At 47.7% G+C, this 23,785-nt stretch overlaps 1 protein-coding gene across 1 annotated transcript in view; it reads left to right on the forward strand.

Moving 5' to 3' along the window:
* UBR4 (ubiquitin protein ligase E3 component n-recognin 4) overlaps positions 1–23,785 on the forward strand; it is a 203,382-nt gene that overhangs the window by 117,885 nt on the left and 61,712 nt on the right. Inside the window, exons 53-58 of the mRNA XM_078771567.1 lie at positions 3,660–3,794; positions 4,187–4,349; positions 4,731–4,994; positions 20,017–20,138; positions 20,302–20,413; positions 20,525–20,664. Of these exons, the coding sequence (XP_078627693.1) occupies positions 3,660–3,794; positions 4,187–4,349; positions 4,731–4,994; positions 20,017–20,138; positions 20,302–20,413; positions 20,525–20,664 (936 nt within the window). The remainder of the gene's footprint in view (positions 1–3,659; positions 3,795–4,186; positions 4,350–4,730; positions 4,995–20,016; positions 20,139–20,301; positions 20,414–20,524; positions 20,665–23,785) is intronic.

Here is a 23,785-nt window from a genome sequence, read left to right on the forward strand (position 1 = left end):
CAGAAACAGCAGAGCATGAAAGTTGTAAGGCAGCCAGGAAGGCTGCAAAGAAAGAGGTAGCAAAGGTGCAGGAGGCATGTAGGAAAATGTTCGGAGAACGCTTGGATTCGGAAGAGGGTCAGAAAGCAGTATTCAGGATTGCAAAGCACATAGCGAAAGAGAGGTGTGATGTGATGGGGGTGAGTTGCTTGAAGGATGAAGTGGGACAAATCGTTGTCGACCCAGATGGAATTAAAGGAAGATGGAAAAGATATCTGGAAATGCTGTTGAATACAGAGAATGAATGGGATGGCAACATAGAGAGTAACCCAGTTTTAGGACCGGCAGAAAAGATAACTGAGAAGGAAGTTGAGGAAGCGATAAAAGCAATGAAGAGTGGAAAAGCGGGAGGGCCGACGGGAGTTGTGGGAGATATGTTGAAGGCAGCAGGAAGTTGGGGTGTGAAGAGAATGACAGAGATCTGTAATCTGGTGGTGAAAGAAGGCCGCATTCCAGTGGTTTGGGAACTGAGTACCCTCGTCCCTCTATACAAGGGGAAAGGTGACACCCTGGAGTGTGGCTCGTACCGAGCGATAAAGTTATTGGAGCATGGAATGAAGATATTGGAAAGGGTGTTGGAGAGGAGGATAAGGAAGAAAGTGAAGATCGACGAAATGCAGTTTGGATTTATGCCAGGAAGAGGAACGACAGGCGCGCTTTTCATTGTGAGGCAGTTGCAGGAGAAGTACATGGAGAAGAGAAAGAAGTTGTTTTTTGGGTTTGTTGATCTGGAGAAAGCATTCGATAGGGTTCCACGCAAAGTATTGACATGGGCATTGAGGAAGTTAGGAGTGGAGGAATGGTTGATCAGAGTAGTGATGGCAATGTACAAAAGAGCGCGCACAGCTGTAAGGACGAAGGACGGGAACAGTGGTGAGTTTGAGGTGAAGGTGGGAGTGCATCAGGGTCGGTACTAAGTCCACTACTATTTGTAGCTGTGATGGAGGTGCTGGCTCAGAACATAAAAGAGGGTTTACCGTGGGAGTTGTTGTATGCAGATGATCTGGTGTTGATTGCGGAAAGTATGGATGGACTGAAGGAAAAGATGAACAAGTGGAAGGAATGTATGGAGACAAAAGGTCTGAAGGTGAATATCGGAAAGACGAAGGTGATGGCAAGTGGTAAAGCATGTGGTGAGGTGGAAAGAACTGGGAAGTGGCCGTGTGCTGTGTGCAGGAAGGGTGTCGGAGTGAACTCCATTCAATGTACAATGTGCGCTGAGTGGGTTCATCAAAAATGTAGTGGTCAGAGAGGGTCATTTACCAGTGTGGCAGCTACATTCAAATGTAAGGTGTGCACAGAGGGAGCTGCAGATGGAGGAAATGTTGAGTTTGATCTTGGAGACGGCGCAAAGCTGGAAGGTGTGAAAACATTTTGCTACCTCGGAGACGTGCTGAATGGAGAAGGTGGATCAGACTCGGCAACGGTGGCTCGAGTGAGATGTGCATGGAAGAAGTTTCGGGAACTGAGTGGGGTGCTGATGAGGAGGAGAGCGTCGCTGAAGCTGAAGGGAAAGGTGTATGCTGCATGTGTGAGAAGTGTTATGATTTATGCGAGCGAGACGTGGGTAATGAACGTAGAGCAGCAACGAAGGCTGGAAAGGGTGGAAATGCGAATGGTTCAATGGATGTGCGGAGTATCGTTGAGAGAGAGGAAGACAAATGATGAATTGCGAAAGATGATGGGAATATTGCCTGTGATTGATGCTGTGAAGAGGAACAGGTTGAGATGGTTTGGTCATGTGTTGAGGAAGGATGAAAGTGACTGGTTGAGAAGAGTGATGGAAATTAATGGTGAAGGAAGTAGAGGACGGGGAAGACCGAGAAAGACTTGGCTAAAGATGGTGGAAGAAGAAATGCGGGCAAGGGGGTTAACAAGGAGAGATGCAGAAAATAGGGCAAAATGGAGAAGATTGTCATGGGGACCGCAAGGCTAACCCCTGCTCTAGCAGGGAAAATGGCCTTAAAATGCATGTTGTTGTTGTTGATTGATATGACGCGAATTGTGATTCGGCTTTTGATAAGTTCAAGGCAACGGAATCCTTCATTATGTTTTGTTCCCTCAAAAAGAAGGTTAAAATTGCACCTAACCAAAAAGTTCCTGTTGAATGACACATCCAATAATATGGTGAAGGGAGGGAAACCCGTCTCTCTCATGCACATCCCTTCGATAATCCCCAATTAATATGGATAATCCCTTCTTAATTTCACAAAGTTCATATTCACATACTTCTAGCTTCAGCGATAGCTGTGAAAAATTTCCCCTTTCCTAGCATTTTCCTAAAGATTATTATTATTATTAATTATTATATACTAGCAACGGCCGTTGCCGGGTAACACGGAGTCCTTTTGTGGTTGGAATATGTATTTGTGGAGAAAAGTGATTGGCCGTCTGTATGTCCCCTCAAACGTTTACCAATCGGAGCTGAGGATCTGGTCACATGACAGGGTGATGTGATCAAGTCTGATGTCATTAAGGCGGCTGACCCTCCAAAACCGCCATTTTGATTTATATACCGTTCAAGCCGAACATATTGTCGAACCTGTCATATATCACAATCGCCATGCTCTACCTTGACGTTTTTCATTCAATGTGAAACACAAACAAACCGATTGTTAAAATGATCATCAAATATCGAAAGCATCGGCGTTGCGTCTCTTCCAACAATGCGGTACGTTTAGGCCTTAGGCTTATGCCTCACCTCCGGGCCGTTTCGGACAAATTAAGCCCAGGTTTCTTAATACAGTAGTGTATCGTTTCAGTCGAATCGTTTTCGTAATAGTTATAATATTAATATACTAAATATGACCATAACACTTCAATCCCAATGTCGTGACTACAAAGTTAATGGATTGAAGCGGTGTATGGTTCATGATTCAATAAGCGGTGTACGGTACTAACAACCGCGGAAGTAAGGAATTCGCCGTGGTTTTTTTTATCGCATGTTATTAACCCAACCCTTGTGGGGTATATAGATTACAGTAGATCTTCGCTCAGCTCTGGAAGTAAAACTTACCTCACGGATGTCGGGATTCCTCCAAATTTCTTTGTTTAATGTTATAAACAGCATTGTCGACTGTTTGAAAAGCTAATAATGTGTTTGTGGTTTATAATAGCCCGGCTACGCTGCTGTTCGACTTAAGGTCTTGTTTTTTTTAAAGATCAAATCCAATTTGGCTGACTGGCAGCCATTTTGTTGCTTAAATATGTCCCCAACCATGTCTCGACATGCATGCACCGATTTTATTCAAACTTGGCACGAGGACAACACACGAGAGTATACATATGTAGAAGATTTTGTTTTGTAATCTGACCAAAGATGACCGAATGACGTCCTTTAACTCCTTTCAGCAAAATTACTAAAACCACGGTGACTATGACATTTTACGTCTTTTTCTTCGTGTTGATGTAATATTTATCCCTTGTGTGGCATGGTGTCAACTCTTTGAAAATATTTGTAGTAAGTTTGGAGCCAGATATTTTGTATACACCGTAGGGGTTTGCAAAATAAGAAAAGAAACACGAGGGTGGTGAAGTTGAAGAGGGTTGGGAGGCGATGGGAATAAGGGCAAATCTAGTAAACCAGTTGTCTTTACTCAAGGGGTATGTGTGACGTGCAGGAGAAGAGCAAGGCCGGTGCTCTGGAATTGACGACATTGCTGCTGTTCCTACCTTCGCCGAGTAGCGTGCAACTGCACACCAAGGCACTGTTAGCCTGTTTGTACACCAGCCGCACAGCCTACCATAACCACAAGGTATTTGTACCAGCAATCTCAAACGCTCATGATCACTGCTCCCATTGGAGCTGTTCCACAACATTAACTTAGTACAACGTTCTCAAATGGATGACACGTCAAAAATATGATGCCTAAGCTGTATAGATAATGGCATTAAATGTTAAGCTCACACATAAGCTCGTCGGCAGTATTCTGTGCAGCTTCCAGGGTATGGGTATGGGATTCATCTTGGGCAGCTCCAGTGATTGCAATAGCGACAGCGTTATAACCTGGATATGTATTATGTATTGAGGGGCATCGAGATGTAATATGCGCTCGAGACAAACCTTTGTTCATCAAGACAACCTCGTGGCCCTTTGTTCCAGTAACTTAGTCGTTTGCACTCTTCCTTATTTCGTTCACTCAAACAGGACAAGGCACAGCTACGTAATGTCATACTGACGCTAGAGCTAGCCCAATCTGCGGGGCAATCGCCAGACCCTGAGACCTTTCATCGTTTGGTGGTTGCGGTGCGAGGAATCGCGGTCTCGCGTCCTGCCAATCTGCTGCGTTTTGCCGAACCAGAGCAGCATGGTATGTCGCCATTTCGTTGTTTGTTTGTCTCACCTTGAAACTGACCCTCCTGAAACTGTGATTATAACTGTGATTATAAATCGTAATTTGTAGTTTGAAAAGATACAGTATTTTGAAATCCTTATCTTTTTGCCAAAACGCACACCTGTTGAAAGCTCTATCGAGTGGTCTTAATTGTTTTCGAGCACATTTCGCACTGTCCATTTTCAAGATGTTGAAGTCGTTCTCATTTATTTTTATTGTGTAATCTGCTTTCTCGTCTTTGCTTTTGCTTGTTCTCTGTGTCAACCATGAGCAGCCTGTGCATTTCATCAATAAGTGTGAAAGTTCAACATGTTATCTCTCCCTACCCATGGTCTCTCCCTTCACAATCATTCTCAGTTTCAAAAAGCACAGAAAACGAGACCGAGGGAGATAAAGATGGAACAGCCAGAACCAGCATTGAGGCCGAAGCATTTGAGAAGGTGCGGCTCGGTCCAAACAAACCGGGAGATGAAATGGAGGCGAGCGAGAGTGGCCAGGAAGGGCTCGTGAGGTCCTGGGTGGAGCACGAGAGTGGCCTGGTGGCCCAGCTGATGGAGAGCTTTTGGCACTTGCATGCCGCCAAGCCTCAGAACGCGTTTCTCGCCCCAGCCTGCCTGCCAGGTCATGCTTCTGTCTTTTCGTTGTTGTTTCTATTTTAATTGTTGCTTCCATTTCCAGCGAGGCTAACCCCCGCTCTAGCAGGGAAAATGGCCTTAAAATGCATGTTGTTGTTGTTGTTGTTGTCTTCCATTGAGTTGTGGTATTTTTCATTATTATTGATTTTGGCTTTAGTGAATTTGTTTCTCCATTTTTCATTGATAAAGGATATAATATAATAGAATATGGTTTATTGCTATATGCATGATAACAACAACAGGCATTTTAAGGCCATTTTCCCTTTCCCTTAAGGAACCTTGCGGTCCCCATGACAATCTTCTCCATTTCGCCCTATTTTCTACATCTCCCCATGTTAACCCCCTTGCCCACATTTCTTCTTCCACCACCTTTAGCCAAGTCTTTCTCGGTCTTCCCCGTCCTCTACGTCCTTCTACATTCATTTTCATCATTCTTCTCAACCAGTCACTTTCATCCTTCCTCAACACATGGCCAAACCATCTCAACCTGTTTCTCTTCACAGCATCCATCACAGGCTCTATTCCCATCTTTCGCAATTCATCATTTGTCTTCCTCTCTCTCAACTATACTCCATGATAACATACAATATAATTTGTCGTGGCATGTGCTTGTGAAGAATACATCACAATAGTTTATATTTAATTAATATAATGAATAGCAGTGGAATATAATGACATTTTTGAACGCTTCCACTTCCTCCTTACAGTTACAGCTCTATATCTTTTCCTCGATGGCGGTAGATGAAAAAAGATTATGTGTGGGATGGAATGCATCGTGAATAATTGCCTTGGCTCTTTTAACACACCAGTTTTTGTCCCCCGTAGCACCGCGGAGCGAAAGGGGGACTATGGTTTTCCCCTCCGTCCGTGTGTCCATGCGTGCAGGCGTGCGTGCGTAAGCGAAGGACCGAATTCGAATTTGGTGTGTGGGTGCAACCCACGTCAAAATCCGAGATGGCCGCCGCCATGTATGTCTGAACCTTGAGCAGAATATCTTGAAAAATAAGCGAAGTACCAACTTCTAATCTGGTGTGTGGGTGTATCTAGGCACAAGGAAGAATGCTATTGAAAATTGGGTCGCCACGTCAAAATCCAAGATGGCCGCCGCCATGTATGTCTGAACCTTGAGCAGAATATCTTGAAAAATAAGCGAAGTACCAACGTCTAATCTGGTGTGTGGGTGTATCTAGGCATAAGGAAGAACGCTATTGAAAATTGGGTCGCCACGTCAAAATCCAAGATGGCCGCCACCATATATACAGTCATACCCCGTTTTACGCCATTTCGACCTACGTCAAATCCGACTTTACGCCACTCTTCCAGAGTAAATTTCAGTTCAGCGAACGTCATTATGTGCGACTTTACGTCACTCCTACATCATCATCTCCTTTATCTCGAAGGAGGAGAAGACCATGCCAAGCCACAAAGTCACGAAGGAGCGGCTAACGCTAATGCCTGGGGGTAATTGCACCGGCGACTTCAAGCTGTAGCCGCTCTTGGTGTATCATGTGTGTGAGTATGAGGATGAGCTTTAGGCGCAAATGAGGAATTGAATGAGGATCTTTGGAATGAACTTGGTGAAATGAGGCATTGGTCAAGAATGGTTGTGTGTGTGAGAGAAAATGGTTTATCGTTGAACTTGGTGAAATGAGGCAATGGTCTGGGATGACCGGAGAAAGTGTATGTGTGGTGTTTTGAGGACATGTGTCATGGTGTTGAGTGATTGACTTGCATGGGGTGCAAGTGGATAAATGGAGAGAATACTTGGTGTGTGGGAATAAATGGTGTGTGGAGTGAGTAGTGTGGATTGAGTGGTGTGGAGTGCATGGTGCGAAGGAGTGGATGGGGGAGGATGGACCCCTTCACGAATACCCGGGGAGGGTAGTTTAAAGTTAGGTAGAGGGAGTAGGTAAATTGTTTGGAAATTGACATCTGTGGTGCAGGGAGTAGCAAGTTGTTGTTGATGCATATCCTTGTAAAGAACCGATCGACGTGTGCATGTGCACATGTGCACATGTGCATGGATTTGCAAATGCCTGCCTGTACGTCGTCGTTTTGGCGTATATCGCATCGTCCAAAAATAAAGAAGCAAGCAACTTCGGCCGCTCGAGGAAAGACGGGGCACGCCTACGACTCGGAGGCGAGCGTTGATCCCCGGGGCGGCCGGGTTCACGGAGCCCTGAGCTCGTTCGTTCGTCACAGACGACACGACACGACCACCAGTGAAACTGCTCAGACATGTTGGGTAAAGCACGCCGTGGTGAAGCGGGCCGCGGAGCCATTCGGCACACAAGCCAGCTCACGGTCGACACGTCCGTGCCGGTCACCCCGTTCGAGGAGAAGACCCGACCGATAGAAAACAACGGAGGAACTCCCGACGGGGAGCGGCAAAGATTCAGGGCGAAGCCGCAGCCTCCTCCAGTTATTTACTCTAGTTTTACGAATTATGGTGTTTGTCTTCATTTTAAGGCATTTTTAAGACATTACGCCCGGTTTACGTCAAAAAACGAGTAACGTCACGGCTTATGGAACCAATTAATGACATAGGCCGTGGTATTACTGTATGTCTGAACCTTGTGAGCGAAATATCTTGAAAAATAAACGAACGACTAACTTCTAATCTGGTATGTGGGTGTATCTTCGCATAAGGAAGAACGCTATTGAAAATTTGGCTGCCACGTCAAAATCCAAGATGGCCGCCGCCATGTATGTCTGAACATTGTGAGCGGAATATCTTGAAAAATAAGAGAAGTACAACTTCTAATCTGGTGTGTGGGTGTATCTAGGCATAAGGAAGAATGCTATTGAAAATTGGGACGCCACGTCAACATCCAAGATGGCCGCCACCATATATATGTCTGAACCTTGTGAGCGAAATATCTTGAAAAATAAACGAACTACTAACTTCTAATCTGGTGTGTGGGTGTATCTACGCATAAGGGAGAACGCCATTGAAAATTGGGTCGCCAAGTCAAAATCCTAGATGGCCACCTTGCGTCTTCCACTTTGTCAACTCATCACTTCACCGACGGGGGACCTAGGCGTAACGCTTGTCATATAGACTATCTACCAAAGGCAGGTCCACTCCAATAATTCCCGATGCCGACCTAACAACACGACGCAATTATTTCCTTGCAGATTCTGTGTGCTGCTGCCAAAGCAGACGGTGACGGAGAGTGTCAATACACTCTCAATGACTTCCCGATAAAATTTACAAGAACGGTAGTATAAAAAAAAATAACCACATTTAGAGGCCATTTTTCCCCGCAAAGCGGGGGTTGGCCTTTTTCGGGAACCGTGGTTGTTGTTGTTTTTTTGGTCCCCTTTTTGAAGCAATGTTTTACGGCCGGATGCCCTTCCTGACGCCAACCCTTTTTGCCGCCTTTAACGACAAACACAAGCCGGCCATAACGACAAGCCATAACGACAAAATGTCGAACCAGTTCATTCCCGGTGCGACCGGGCCGAGTATCGGCGTGGCCGAAGCCGTTGATTCCGCCGTAGCACGCTAACGCGTAGGCTCGCGCGTCCCTGGTCCGCCGGGGCTCCGCGGGTGTCCTACCGTGCCCACGTCGCCATGTCTCACTGAATAAGAGTCAGACGTGGTGCCCGGGGACGGAGTTCGCTGTCTAAACATGGTAGCGCTAGGCCAGTGGGACCGCCGGGACCCACGTGCACTCACAAGTTGTTCTGCGCGTGGGCGGCAGTATCAGACCGGGGCGCCCAAACGCTCCCCGGCTAAAGTTCATCCTGAAAGCGCCCACATTGTGCGGACAAACCCCACCAAGTCGAGGACCACGTGGTCAGGAGAACCTCGTCCCTTCCGGTCACACTGTGCCTATCGGCCGGCCTCGAAGACCGAAATTGTGACTATGTCACCTGAACCGTTCACAAGAACGGTAGTGCTGGCATGAAAACTTTGATGTCACCTCAGGAAGTGCAACCGCTGCTCGGCCTTTGATTAATTCATCTCCCAGCATAGATCATGAGAAATTTGGATACCGAGGAATTTAAAGAAATTTACAATTTCAACCTCAACACCGTTCAATAAAAAGGCGATTAATTTCTGACTTGTTCTTTCGAAAATCAACACAAATTTCCTTGGTTTTGTTGACGTTGAGCTCTAAGTTGTTGTCTGAGCACCAACACTCGGATTTCGACCTGCTGGTGATAATTACCTTCCTCACGATGTAAATTAGTTCCACAATGGGCGCATCATCCACAAACTTTACAGACTCATAGGTAAAAACAATACCATAAAGGACTTGGTGCACATCCTTGAGGAGAGCCAGCATTCCATGTGATTGGACTTGAAAAGTGAGATCCTATTCGAATGACGTGTGGCCTATCAGATGAAGATCAAAAATCAATTTGCACAAAGATCCATCAAGATCGAGAGAGAGTAATTTCATATGCAATTTTAACGGTAAAATAGTATTAAAATCTGAACTAAAATTTATAAAAAGAAGCCTAGTGTAGGTGGAGCAAAGTTTTTCAACATGATGTAAAACATGATGGAGAGTGAGTGAAACTGCATCATCGACAGAACAATTCCCACGGTATACAACAGGCATTTTAAAGGCCATTTTCCCTGCAAGAGTGGGGGTTAGCCCTGCGGTCCCCATGACAATCTTCTCCATTTTGCCCTATTTTCTGCATCTCCCCTTGTTAACCCCCTTGCCCGCATTTCTTCTTCGACCCTCTTTAGCCAAGTCTTTCTCGGTCTTCCACGTCCTCTACTTCCTTCTACATTCATTTCCATCACTCTTCTCAACCAGTCACTTTCATCCTTCCTCAACACATAACCAAACCATCTCAAACTGTTTCTCTTCACAGCATCCATCACAGGCTCTATTCCCATCATCTTTCGCAATTCATCATTTGTCTTCCTCTCTCTCAACGATACTCCACACATCCACCGAACCATTTGCATTTCCACCCTTTCCAGCCTTCGTTGCTGCTCTATGTTCATTACCCATGTCTCGCTCCCATAAATCATAACACTTCTCACACATGCAGCATACACCTTTCCCTTCAGCTTCAACGACACTCGCCTCCTCGTCAGCGCGCCACTCAGTTCCCGAAACTTCTTCCATGCACATCTCACTCGAGCAACCGTTGCTGAGTCTGATCCACCTTCTCCATTCAGCATGTCTCCGAGGTAACAAAATGTTTTCACACCTTCCAGCTTCACGCCGTCTCCAAGATCCAACTCAACATTTCCTCCATCTGCAGCTCCCTCTGTGCACACCTTACACTTGAATGTAGCTGCCACACTGGTTAATGACCCTCTCAAACCACTACATTTTTGATGAACCCACTCAGCGCACATTGTACATTGAATTGAGTTCACTCCGACACCCTTCCTGCACAAAGCACATGGTCACTTCCCAGTTCTTTCCACCTCACCACATGCTTTACCACTTGCCATCACCTTTGTTTTTCCGATATTCACCTTCAGACCTTTCGTCTCCATACATTCCTTCCACTTGTTCATCTTCTCCTTCAGTCCATCCATACTTTCTGCAATCAACACCAGATCATCTGCATACAACAACTCCCACGGTAAACCCTCCTTTACGTTCCGAGCCAGCACCTCCATCACAGCTACAAATAGTAGTGGACTTAGTACCGACCCCTGATGCACTCCCACCTTCACCTCAAACTCACCACTGTTCCCGTCCTTCGTCCTTACAGCTGTGCGCGCTCTTTTGTACATTGCCATCACTACTCTGATCAACCATTCCTCCACTCCTAACTTCCTCAATGCCCATGTCACTACTTCACGTGGAACCCTATCGAATGCTTTCTCCAGATCAACAAACCCAAGAAACAACTTCTTCCTCTTCTCCATGTACTTCTCCTGCAACTGCCTCACAATAAAAAGCGCGTCTGTCGTACCTCTTCCTGGCATAAATCCAAACTGCATTTCGTCAATCTTCACTTTCTTCCTTATCCTCCTCTCCAACACCCTTTCCAATACCTTCATTCCATGCTCCAATAACTTTATCGCTCGATACGAGCCACAGTCCAGAGGGTCACCTTTCCCCTTGTATAGAGGGACGAGGGTACTCAGTTCCCAAACCACTGGAATGCGGCCTTCTTTCACCACCAGATTACAGATCTCTGTCATTCTCTTCACACCCCAATTTCCCGCTGCCTTCAACATATCTCCCACAACACCCGTCGGCCCTCCCGCTTTTCTACTCTTCATTGCTTTAATCGCTTCTTCAACTTCCTTCTCGGTTATCTTCTCTGCCGGTCCTAAAACTGCGTTACTCTCTGTTGTGGAAAACCATTCAGGTCCACACAACTTTAGTCCAACGGTTTGGTTTAATTGCATTTAGATCATCACATCATTCCTGTAAAGTAGAAATACACAATAAGCATACGATGCGACATCTCATGGATCCATTCATATCATTCAATGCAAGCAAGCTAGATATTCTATAAAGGCGTACCGTTAACGAGGCTACCGATGTAACATGTCACAAGGGAGAAGTCTCGGAGCACCGTCGCAGCAACGGGTCTTATAGTCACGCCCCTAGCGGTGACAACGATGACAACGAGCAGCGAGCATCACCCCGGGTTCAGTACAGATACGATTTCACTACATTCTCCCCCCCGTCAGAATTATACGGCCGCGTGGCTAAAAGCGAGTGAGCGTCAGCATGAATAGGGTGCGGAGTATCAGTCGACCCAACCGTATCGGGCCGGGCGGCGAATTTCTCTGCCAGCATGCGTTCGAAATTCCCCGGGTACGGCATCTCGTATCCCTGTTACGGCATCTCGTATCCCTGTGTCCCCGGCGTCAGAGGCGCCAACAGGGTCGGGTGACGAAGGGGGTAACTCCAAGTCGTCGGACCCGGGCAGTCTCGACGAGGGGAGGGTCGGTGGACTGTCGGCGATGGGAGCGTCGGGAGAGGCCATAGTCTCATAGATGGGTTCGATTGGTTCGTCCGATTCCCTACTAAGGTCGTCGACCCCGCAAGGGGCATGGTGACGAACGGAGACAGTAGTCTCACGACCATCAGACGTCATCACACGAGCATGCTCAGGATTAGCCTGGAGAATCTGCACTTTGTCCACTAGGGGGTCGTACTTGCTCGCGCGAACCGCCCGTTTAAGGTAGGCCGGCCCGGGCCCAGCGAGCCAACTGGGCAAAGACCGTATACACCCCGAGCTCCTGGGGTGGTGGAAAAGTCGCTCGTGGGGAGTTTGGTTGGTTGCCGTACTCAGGAGAGCCCGGATTGAGTTCAACGCCGCAGGTAGCGACCAAGCCCATTTATCGAGGCCCCGGCCGAGGGTCCGGAGATGGAGCATGACGGCCCTCCAGATAATCCCGTTGAAGCGTTCGATCTGCCCATTAGCCTGGGGTCTGTACGGCGTGGTGTAACTAGACGCAATGTTGTTTTGGAGCAGATAGCTGCGCACCTCCTGAGACAAGAAGACCGCACCCCGGTCGGTATGGACATAGGCCGGGTAACCGAACATTGAGAACAAGTTCTGTAAGCATCGCATCACCGTGGCAGCAGTCATGTCCGCGCACGTATAAGCAAAGGGGAATCGTGAGTACTCATCAACGATAGTGAGCAGATAGCGAGAGCCGCTCGACACCGGCAATGGGCCCTTGAAATCCATCGCCAAGCGTTCCCACGGGCGTGTAGCCTTCACCAGAGTCCCCATAGGAGGGTTATAGAAACGCGGTTTGATTTCCGCGCAGATAGCGCAGTCGCGGCAGATACGGCGGATATCGTCAATCGAGTAAGGGAGATTCCCACTCCGCACGAAATGAGCGAAACGCGTTACGCCGGGATGGCCCGCAGTGGCATGCAGCACCCGTAGGCCCTCCAAAGAGGTGATACCAGCACATGTAGCCGGGCGTGATAAGGCATCGGCGGCCTGGTTATCCTTCCCCGGGCGATATTTGATGGTGTAACAGAAGTCGGCGAGTTCGATACGCCAGCGAGTGATTTTCTCGTTCTTAATGTGCTGGGCGTGTAAGGTGTCGTACATGAACGCAACGCTTTGCTAGTCCGTGATGATTTGGAAGCTCCGCCCGAGTAGGTACGGGCGCCATCGCCGAATAGACTCGACGATCGCATACGCTTCCTTTTCAACGGACGAGTGCCTCCGCTCAGCGGAGGTAAGAGTCCGTGAAAAGAAAGCCACGGGACGTCCCCCTTGGGAGAGGGTCGCCGCGATGGCCTGATCCGAGGCGTCACTTTCGAGGACGAACGAGCCGCTCTCGTCGATGGTCGCTACGGCGGCTCGGGCGATGTCGGTCTTAAGACCTTCAAAGGCCGTCAATGCGGCCGAACTCAGGGGAAAGGTGTCGCAGGCCACAAGGGGGCGAAGTTTCGCGGAGAAATTTTGCACCCATTTGGAGTAATGGGCGAACAGCCCAAGGGCGCGCTTCAAGGACGCCCGATCGCAGGGAGGGGCCATGTCGAGCAAAGGTCGCAGACGCTCCTTATCCGGAGAGACAGAGCCATGGGTCACGGTGTACCCCAGAAGATCTATCGTGCGTAGGGAGTATTGGCACTTATCCTCGTTCATAGTTAAGTGATACCGTTGCGCGACCTCAAGGAAGCGCTTCAGATTAGCATCATGGTGCCCTTGGTCATATCCACAAACCGTAAGGTTATCGAGGTAGACGAAAACATCGGTCAAGTGCTCCCGCGCAACGAGGTCATCCATGGCCCACTGGAAACAAGCGACCCCGTTCGTTACCCCAAAAGGCAATCGTGTAAATTGGTACAACCGCTGCCCCGACTCGAAAGCGGTATAGATACGATCCGCCCTAGAGATAGGGATCTGGTGGTACGCACTACGGAGATCGAGAGTGCTATAGACCGAATACTGGGACACCTGTTGCACTAGCGCGTCCATCCCCGGAAGGGGGTAGGCATCCAGCTGTGTAAAGCGGTTAATCGTTTGGGAATAGTCGATTACCATGCGTTTGCGATGGGCCTCGCTGCGCACCACCAAGACCTGGGCGCGCCACGGCGACCTACTAGGTTCTATGATGCCGTCTTTCAAGAGCTGAGCCGTTTCGTCCGCAATGAATTGCATGTCCGCGCGAGAGTAGCGTCGCGATTTTACCGCGACAGGGGTGCAGTCGGAGGTTAGATTGGGGAACAGCGAAAGCGGCCGGACGTCCATTTGCGCTAGGGCGCACACCGTTAGCGCGTCGTCCGCCCCCACAACAAGAGTGTCAGGCCCACCGAACTCCATTACCAGACGTCCATGCAGCTTAAGAAAATCGTGTCCTAGCAGAATATCAGCACATAATGCGGGTAAAACCATAAGGTGTACATCAGGGAAAACCCGTCCCTTTAGCACGAGTTTCAATCGGCATTCCCCCTTCGTGCTGAGCCGAAGTCCCTGGGAAGCCATGAAGATCCGTCTCGTAGACCGCCCGATCCGCCATCCATGCTTGAGCACAAGTCGCTGGTCGATAAAACTATCCGTAGATCCTGTATCCACCAAGGCCCGAACACAATGGCCCTCAACTATAAGGGGAATAAGGGCTTGAGCCAGGCCAGACGAGGCTGCTGGGAGCGGGACTGAGCCCCCCGAATGGGTCGGACCAGCCTCGCGGGTGGATCCTACACCAGCAGCAGTTTTGCGGTCGTGGCCGGAGTCTGCGTTGACCATGGGGAATCCATTATCGTCATCAGAGGGCTTTCCCCAGCATTCCGGTGTTTCGCGATTCAAAATCCGACAATTCTGACGAGAAAAGGCCTCCGTAGTATTTGACATCGCCTTTTGACACTTCTGGCAGAAAAAGGCTTCTGTAGTATCCGAAATCGCCTTTTGACATTTTTGGTCGCTGTGACAAAAGGCTTCCGTAGTATTCGAAATCGCCTTTTTACATTTTTGGTCGCTTTGACGAAAGGCCTCCGTAGTATTTGAAAGCTGCCTTAACTCTTTTGACTGGGCCGCTGTTAGCTCGGGGACGACTCGAGGAGTACGAGGGGCTTGGCGAAGTGTCAAAGCCCCTTGCGTGGCCCGAAGTTTGGCCAAGGACACGGCCTTTGTGCCCGATGGAGAATGAGACGGTGGTGGCTGTCCGGTGGCGCCCGTCAAGGACGTCTGAGCGCCCAGCGGGCCGCAGAGAGGGGCCCTCCCCTTCGAAGTCGGGTAAGGCGCCGGGTCTCGGGCGGAGCTCGTGGGCTCCGCTATGAGCCCGTTCAAGGTTGCTGCGCCCGCGCGACCGCGGCTGCGCGAGTCGAAGTGCCGCGAGCCGCGTGCCGTTTTCTTGCACACTTTCGCGTAATGTCCCTTTAGCGAGCACAAATGGCATATAGCGTCACGTGCCGGACACACGACTCGGGCATGACGAGGCCCTCCACAAAAAAAACATGCGGCCCCGCGCAAGGCATTGGGTCCGCTGGTCGTAACGGCAGCCGTCAGGGCTGGGTCATCCTCCGGAGCATCCCGGAGTTCAGCGAGCGGATCCACGTCCTCGACGGTAGCACTCTCCGGCCGGGCGTGTAGTGAGGTGCCCGCCAAAAGGCGCGTGCGATCATAGGCGTTCGATTGCATCCACGCTTCAGTATATACTGTCGCTTGCTCAACCGCCGTAGCGAAGGTCAGGTCGGTCTTCTCCAAGAGTTTGAGTCGTAGTTCCTGGGAGGAGACCCCTGCTATGAAGGCATCTAAAAGACGATCATCCTTAGCCTGCTCGGGAGTCCGTGGCTCCCTGACGCTGTCCAGCAAAAGCTGCCGGAGCTCCTGGGCGTAATGGTCCATCGCTTCGTTGGGTTGCTGCCGTCGCGTTTGCAGCAAATAACGCGCATACACCGGGCTTTTCTCTTTTATGTATAGCTGCTTGAGCTCCGCGATGGTAAGATCATACGTCGTGCATTGAGCGATCGCGTGGTAGACCCGGTAGTCGATTTTGGAGTGTAAAATCGCTAGCTTCGCGGCAACCGTCGGAGCGGTCTCAGGCTCAGCGAAGAGATGCTCCAGTTGTCGGAGCCAGTGCTTAAGCTGCAGGCCTCCGTCCGTGGCTTGTGGGTCGGCGCTGAAGATGGACACCGTCAGCGTCTTGTTGCCAGCCATGTCTGCAGATCTTAAATGCAATTATGTGTTGTGGAAAACCATTCAGGTCCACACAACTTTAGTCCAACGGTTTGGTTTAATTGCATTTAGATCATCACATCATTCCTGTAAAGTAGAAATACACAATAAGCATACGATGCGACATCTCATGGATCCATTCATCTATCTATAATTCCAGTAATCTCTGTGTGTTTGTTTGTACGTTTGTCTGTGACCGCTGTTTCTCGACAACCACGGGTCCGATATACTTTAAACTTGCCAGGTATATTGCTGGGGACCCGAGGATGTGCCTTTTCAAGGTTTCATATTAATCGGACAATTACTTACCGAGCTATGTCCAAAAAACGATTCAACCAATCAGAGAGCAGCGAGCTATCGCGTGTGCCGAACGTGGCGGACACACTCTGCCTCGGATGGCACATTTGAGAGCGTATTCATTTATTTCACGTTTGCAAACTATGTTGCCGCTATGTTGGCGTTAAACTATGTTTTAAAACTAATAAAAACCATTTCATCTAAATAGAGGGGGGGGGGGATTGTCACTGTACTCGCAAGCCGTTCGCCGTTCGCTTTGGCGTTGCGAATGGACCAACACATTTCATGGACCAAACCATTTCATGTAAAGCGTTCGCCGTTCGCTTTGGCGTTGCGAATGGACCAAAACATTTCATGGACCAAACCATTTCATGTAAATAGAGGGGGGGATATAATTTTAGATATAGATATAGTACGGGCATGCCCTAGTATCATTCAATGCAAGCAAGCTAGATATTCTATAAAGGCGTACCGTTAACGAGGCTACCGATGTAACATGTCACAAGGGAGAAGTCTCGGAGCACCGTCGCAGCAACGGGTCTTATAGTCACGCCCCTAGCGATGACAACGAGCAGCGAGCATCACCCCGGGTTCAGTACAGATACGATTTCACTACACTCTCTATGTTGCCATCCCATTCATTCTCTGCATTCAACAGTATTTCCATATATCTCTTCCATCTTCCTTTAATTCCATCTTTAATTCCATAAACAATTCCCATGGTATAAACCACCGTTTAGAGGCCATTTTTCCCTGCAAAGCGGGGGTTGGCCTTTTCGGGGACCGTGGTAGTTGTTGTTTTTTTTTTTGGTCCCCTTTTTGAAGCAATGTTTTACGGCCGGATGCCCTTCCTGACGCCAACCCTTTTTGCCGCCTTCAACGACAAACAGGGAATTACCACAGGGACAGGCAGGACAGGGACAGGCAGGCAGGAGGCAGGCAGGGACAGGGAACAGGGAATTACAGGGAACAGGGAAACAGGGACAGGGAATTACCAGTGAACTGGTACTCAATTAGCCGACCTCGGAAGGATGACAGGCTGAGTCAACCCCCCTGGCATTAATTCGGCGATCGACCGAGATTCGAACCCAGGATCCTAGGATCCTAAGCCGGCACCCTAGCCGCTAGCCAAACACCAGGTATCCAACACCAGGGACCAGGGACCACGGTATGCGAACTGAAAATGATACTGATGTGTCATTGATACAAATGCTGGTGTGTATAAACCCTGTTATTGAGATAATAAATAAATGCATCGACCTGTTTCATACACCTTTCTATAACGACTGAAGGTGAATTATAAAAAAATAATTTTGAAAACTGAAGCAATGCACATGTGGAACTTGCAATGTGTCATTATAATTAGGTGATGAATGTTGTTATTTATTTTTTGTATACATAGTCGGGACTCCTGGAAGAGCTTGTATTAGTATACCAAACGGATCGGGCCACAATGGGACAAAAGGAGCAGTAGAGAGAGGGAGGAAACACGAACAGCAGAGTTGAAGGCCAAGATGAAGGGAGACAAACCAACAATGGGTGTGCGCAGAAATGGGGGGCAGGAGAGGATGCATGGGGCGGACAAGATGAAGATCACGATGAAAGACCCTGAAAAATCTAATCAGTGTCGAAACAAAAATTATTTGTAGCCTGGTACACGCCTGCATGGTACATGACAACATGGTACACGCCTGCAGAAAAAATACAAATAGCGTTACGTAATTTTTGAATGGCTCCGTATTGGAGTTTAACAATCCGTGACCGTGTGATGAATCAGCTGTTCTGATATAACCGTGGTGGAGGCTGACATGGATAAAGGGGTGTTGAGTTGATCTTTTAATTGCACATTAAATGTGTGTTTCGCCTGGTGTTGGCTTTTTTTTTTTGTTTGTTTTTTGTTTTTTGTATACAAGATCGAGGCTCGTGAAAGAGCGAACATTAATCACACAGAAAGACAAACAGACACATAAAACAAATAACATCGGGAGCGGTAGACAAGATGGGGAGAGAGGGGGAAGGACACAAACACAACATTTGAGAGCAGGGACCGAGAGACATGGAGACATCGAGAGATCTGTGGGAGGGAGAGGGCTTTGGGGGGGAGGCATGTGAAGGGGGGGGGGGGGTGGGAGAGGTATAAACATATGGACACTGCCAGGATTTCCAGGAAATAAGTTGGAATTTCAAACAAGGTGGATCTGGGGTGAATTAGTGGGGGTAGAAAAGATCAAGGTTATGGATGGGGGAAGATAAGAGATGGTGGTGAACAGCTGTTTTAAAGACCTGGAGGGAGGAGAGGGATTGAAGGGAGTGTGGGAGTTTGTTCCACAGGCGGGAGAAAAGAGGAATGAAAGAGTGAAGGTGAGCAGAGAGAGAGAGAGAGCAGAGAGGCTTAGTGGTTAGGTTGCCGGCTTGGGATCCTAGGATCCTGGGTTCGAATCCTGGTCGATCGCTAAATTAACGCCAGGGGGGTTGACTCAGCCTGTCATCCTTCCGAGGTCGGCAAATTGAGTACCAGCTTGCTGGGATGAATGATCCCGGTGTGTACCCCGGTTTAGAATAGGTACACCGTATCCCTGCTCATCGTAAGAGGCGTCTAAGGGTTGGCGCCAGGAAAGGCATCCGGCCATAAAAACATTGCCTCAAACAGGGAACCATGATTGTCATGGGGCCCGCAAGGCTAACCCCTGCTCTAGTGGGGAAAATGGCCTTAAAACGATCATTCATTCATTCATATTCATTAAATGTGTGTTTACCAATCGCACGATTCATATTTTAAGAGTGCTTGAAGTGCGCTTTTCCCAATCGGCTTGTTCCTGGATTTTGTCGCAGGTGTAACCACAGTGCGGTCATTCTTGTTCATATGAGAGTGATGGCATTCCGTAATACAGTATTTCCCTTTACTGTTTTATTCGCCGTTTCCACAATTATTTCCAATGCTGTCTTTAAAAAACACATTTTTATAACAATCTCGTATTTATTCCCATGCTTTTTTAAAAAAGAAAATGGGGGTGGGGGGTGGGGGGGTATTGTAATCGGCACTGCTTGCCCTGTCACACTATTTCCTCTAAACGGTTGTGTAGAAATTCACTAAGCTTGGTTGTTGTGATCACCACATGGCAAGAAGGTGCAAGAGCAGTATCATTTTTGGCTCTGCCCCCTGGGGTGGAATCAAAGGGTCACGTATCAAAAAATGCAATTCTGGCCACATTTTTCAACATTTTTTCAATTAAACTTTGTATATGCAATCAACATTCGGGGACACATGAAATATGTAATGATGTTTTTGAAGATAAACCCCTGGTTCATTCACCAGGGGTTGGAGTCAGAACGGGGAAAATTTTACTCAAAATTTGATATTGGGTCATTGCTGGTGTAACTTGATGCCATCTTTTAGCTTTACTTGGGGTGGCAAGCATCGAGATTTGAGATGTTGCGCATCGATTTCGCTTTTGTTTTTTTTTTTTTTTGATTGTGTTCACGTATTTAACAATGTTATCTTGTGATTCCTCTGGTGTGGCAGCCTTAACGGGTCTCCATAATAACTGGCTTATTGTTTCATTGCTGATAACATGGTGGTTCGTGTTTCCACACGTGTCCCTAATCTACATTTGTCATTGCAGGTTTAACACACATAGAGGGAACGGTGAACGCACTCGTGGACATCGTTCACGGTTTTACATCCTGCGAATTGGACTTCATCCCCTCCGCGGCCCGTCACTATGTCCGATTGCTGCTATGCCCGGTAACTAACTGGATTATTTTCTCTTGAACCTTCTGAGTCCATCAATCATCTGCGGCATTCGCTTATTTTATAATTATTTTTCAATGAAGTGACGTCACATTATGGTGTTTATTGAAGGCCAAGTTGGATTGTTTTGAGCCAGTTGTGATTTGTGTTGATCCAGGATCCGGCGGTGAGCTTTGCTTGCAAACAAGCCCTTGTCCGCGTCCTTCGTCCTCGCAACAAACGGCGTCATGTGACACTTCCATCTCCACCTCGAAGCAACACTCCAACTGGTACTGGTCCTTATTTTCCCACCTCTGCCCATGGTTGATTCGCTGCACCCTTGTTGGTCATCCTACTAGGCTGTGACCCTTCCTTCCCCTCCCCTCTTCCGCCGTGCCTAGGTGATAAGGATGATGATGATGAGGATGATGAGGAAACCGAGGAGAAAGTGGCTAGTGGAGTTAGACAGAGAAGAGCAGCAAGGCGTCCAGGTGGCCGGCATGGAAGCCAAGAACAAAACGAAGCAGATTTTGAGCTTGTGGTATGATCCTTACTTTTATTGATTCTTTTCATTGATTCTGGATTTTCTCTGGGAAAAAAATATGAGCATAATTTTTTTAATTTTGAGTTATTTTAACCTGTTCGAGTTATTTGGGAGAATAATGCCTGTGTGTGACATCCAGGTGCAAATGTCTGCTCATTGAAAACTTCCTTCACACCCATATAGTTTGAAAACTGTATTTAAAAAACCACCGTTTAGAGGCCATTTTTCCCCGCACGGCGGGGGTTGGCCTTTTCGGGGACCGTGGTTGTTGTTTTTTGGTCCCCTTTTTGAAGCAATGTTTTACGGCCGGATGCCCTTCCTGCTGCCAACCCTGTTTGTCGCCTTTTTACGATAAACAGGGAATTACCAGTGTACTGGTACTCAATTTGCCGACCTCGGAAGGATGACAGGCTGAGTCACCCCCCCTGGCGTTAATTCAGCGATCGACCGGGATTCGAACCCAGGATCCTTGGATCCTAAGCTGGCACCCTAGCCGCTAGCCCAACACCAGGGACGACTTTGGATAATGACTGATGAGTTATTATTTCATACTGTCACATCCCTGCCAATTAAGATCAGCTGGGACGGATGAGCCAAACCAGCCTTATCCCCGAGGCGACCTCCCAATGATGGCGGTTATTCTGCACGCACAGGATTGAAGAGATACGAAGGCTAAATTAAACGAACACGGGTTTATTCCCGAAACCATGAAACATGCAAACACGACAAATGAAAATGCAACACAAATGATTTAAAAGCAAATACGGCGTGGATGAAAATAAATGCTGAAGTAAAACTAATTTCTATTTTGAGGTACCTCCATGCAGTTACGAATATGACACAGGGGAGGAAATACAAGAAAAGAAAAATATCCCCCCTTGGCCGGCACTTAGCTTTGGCACCATTGAGTCCTTTTGGAAGGTTGGTGGCTGTTGAAGCTCGATGCCACACAGGCGGGAACTTTGCAAGATAGCGACGGCCGACGAAAGGCCTGTGCGTCGAAGACGCCCAGAGCCGTGGGGTGAGTCTTGAAGAAAGCCCTCTCTCTCTCTTTTTGTCTCAACGTTTCCTGGGAAGGACAGCACGGTTAAACAGCACCCTCTCCGAGCCCAGCAGTTCAAGGCTCCCTGCGATGGTTGCACCGAACCGCTCTCCTTCAGCACGCACCCAAAAAAATATGGCCGAGCCTTCTTGTCCGAGCAAGCAGAACTCGTGCGCTCTTCTTCTTCAGCCCGAGAGCCAACAGTCAAGCTTCTTGCTGCCACTGTGCTCTCCCTCACCGGACCAATCACGTCACTCGGGAGGCGTGGCCTGCCAGTTCTGTTCTCCACGCCCCTTGCACGGTCGCTCCACCTCCCCTGGGTGGGTCCCTTTTTCCATGTATGTCCATGGGGCAGGATTAGCCTGGCCGGCAGTTCCTGGAGCGTAATTTACCCGGCAGTGTCGTCGAAAACGATAGGGAAGACTACAGAGGGTTGACGCACAGGGTAAAACTATCTTTAACGCCTGTTACTAATTAACACGGCATCATCCCTGTATAATGCACATTTAAACAACCTTAAGCTACATTTTCCCTACTTATGTACATCGAGATGCTACTACACATCACATGGTCCATACTCTTTCCGATACAATTCTACCTTCCCTACGGTATTCTTTTATCTACTTCCCATAAACATAACAATACATTTTATTTACAAGTTGAAGGAGCATCACAATAAACAAAGAAATGGAGACAGCATGATCAATGTTTTTATGCCTCTGCTGACAGTCGCCAGAGGCATTATGTTTTCGGGTTGTCTGTCTGTGCATCAAACCGTGATAGGTTTTCGTTACCACGATATCTTAAGAACAGCTGAATGGAACTTAGTCAAACTTGGTACATGTATGTATAATGATGTAAAGATAAATGGATTAGAATATGGTGTCAAGAGGTAAAAAGTCAGAGGTCACATTCAGTAAAAATTATGTTGTTGCACTTACTTGTGAACCAGTGATGGGATTTTAACCAAACTTGGTGCAGTCGTGGCCAAAAATATTAACACCCTTGCAATATTTTTCAAATAACTCAATTTTCTTTTAAAAATAAGTTGAAATTGACAAAAGTATTTGGTCTCCACAATTCTTTATTTCACTGTTGATATTACAGAACCTTTGTTTTTGATTCACAACGTAATATATCCTTTTAGATCAGAAAATAAAAAGAAATGGCATTGACAAAATTATTGACACCCTGGACTTGATATTTGGTAGCACAGAATTTGAACAAAATAAATGCAGTCAAGCACTTCCTATAGCCATGAATGAGCTTCCTACACCTTTCCACTGCAGTTTGTCCCACTCTTCTTGTGCAAACTGCTCCAGTTCTCCCAGGTTTGAAGAGTACCATCTCCCAGATTTGAAGGGTGCCTTCACCCAACTACTGTTTTCAGATCTCCCCACAGGTGTTCAATCGGATTTAGATCTGGAATCATTGCTGGCCACTTCAGAACAGTCCAGCATTTTGTCTTGAACCATTCCTAGGTGCTTTTTGAAGTGTGTTTGGGGTCATTGTCCTGCTGCAAGACCCATGACCTTTGACGGAGACCCAGCTTTCTGACTGGGTTGAACATAAGGATTTTGGCTTGTTCAGGTGTGTTTTGGCAAACTCCCGTCGGGCTTTCTTGTCTCTCTCTCAGCAGTTGGGTACCCCATTTCATTGAGTTGGTGACGGATGGTGCGAGTTGAAACTGTCATATCTTGTGTCTGAAGATCAACTTGAATCTGTTTGGCAGTTGATCGAGGTGCTTCATCCACTATTCGAACAATCCTTCGCTGCAATCTTCGATCAAGTTTTCTCTTGTGGCCACGTCCAGGGAGGTTGGCTACAGTGCCATGGGCCTTAAACTTCCTGATAACATTGCGTACGGTGGACACAGGAACATCAAGGTCTTTGGACATGGACTTGTAGCCTTGAGATTGTCTGTGCTTGCCTACAATCTTGTGTCTGACCTCAGACAATTCTCTGGTTTTATTTCTTTTCTCCATGCTCATTGCGGTACACACAGTGACACAAAACAGCAGAATGACTCTTTTTCTCAATTCAAACTGGTTGAATGAGTGAGTTTTATTTTGCAGG

Source organism: Myxine glutinosa, chromosome 2, assembly GCF_964187855.1.
Source record: "Myxine glutinosa chromosome 2, kmMyxGlut1.1, whole genome shotgun sequence".
Lineage (NCBI taxonomy): Eukaryota > Metazoa > Chordata > Myxini > Myxiniformes > Myxinidae > Myxine > Myxine glutinosa.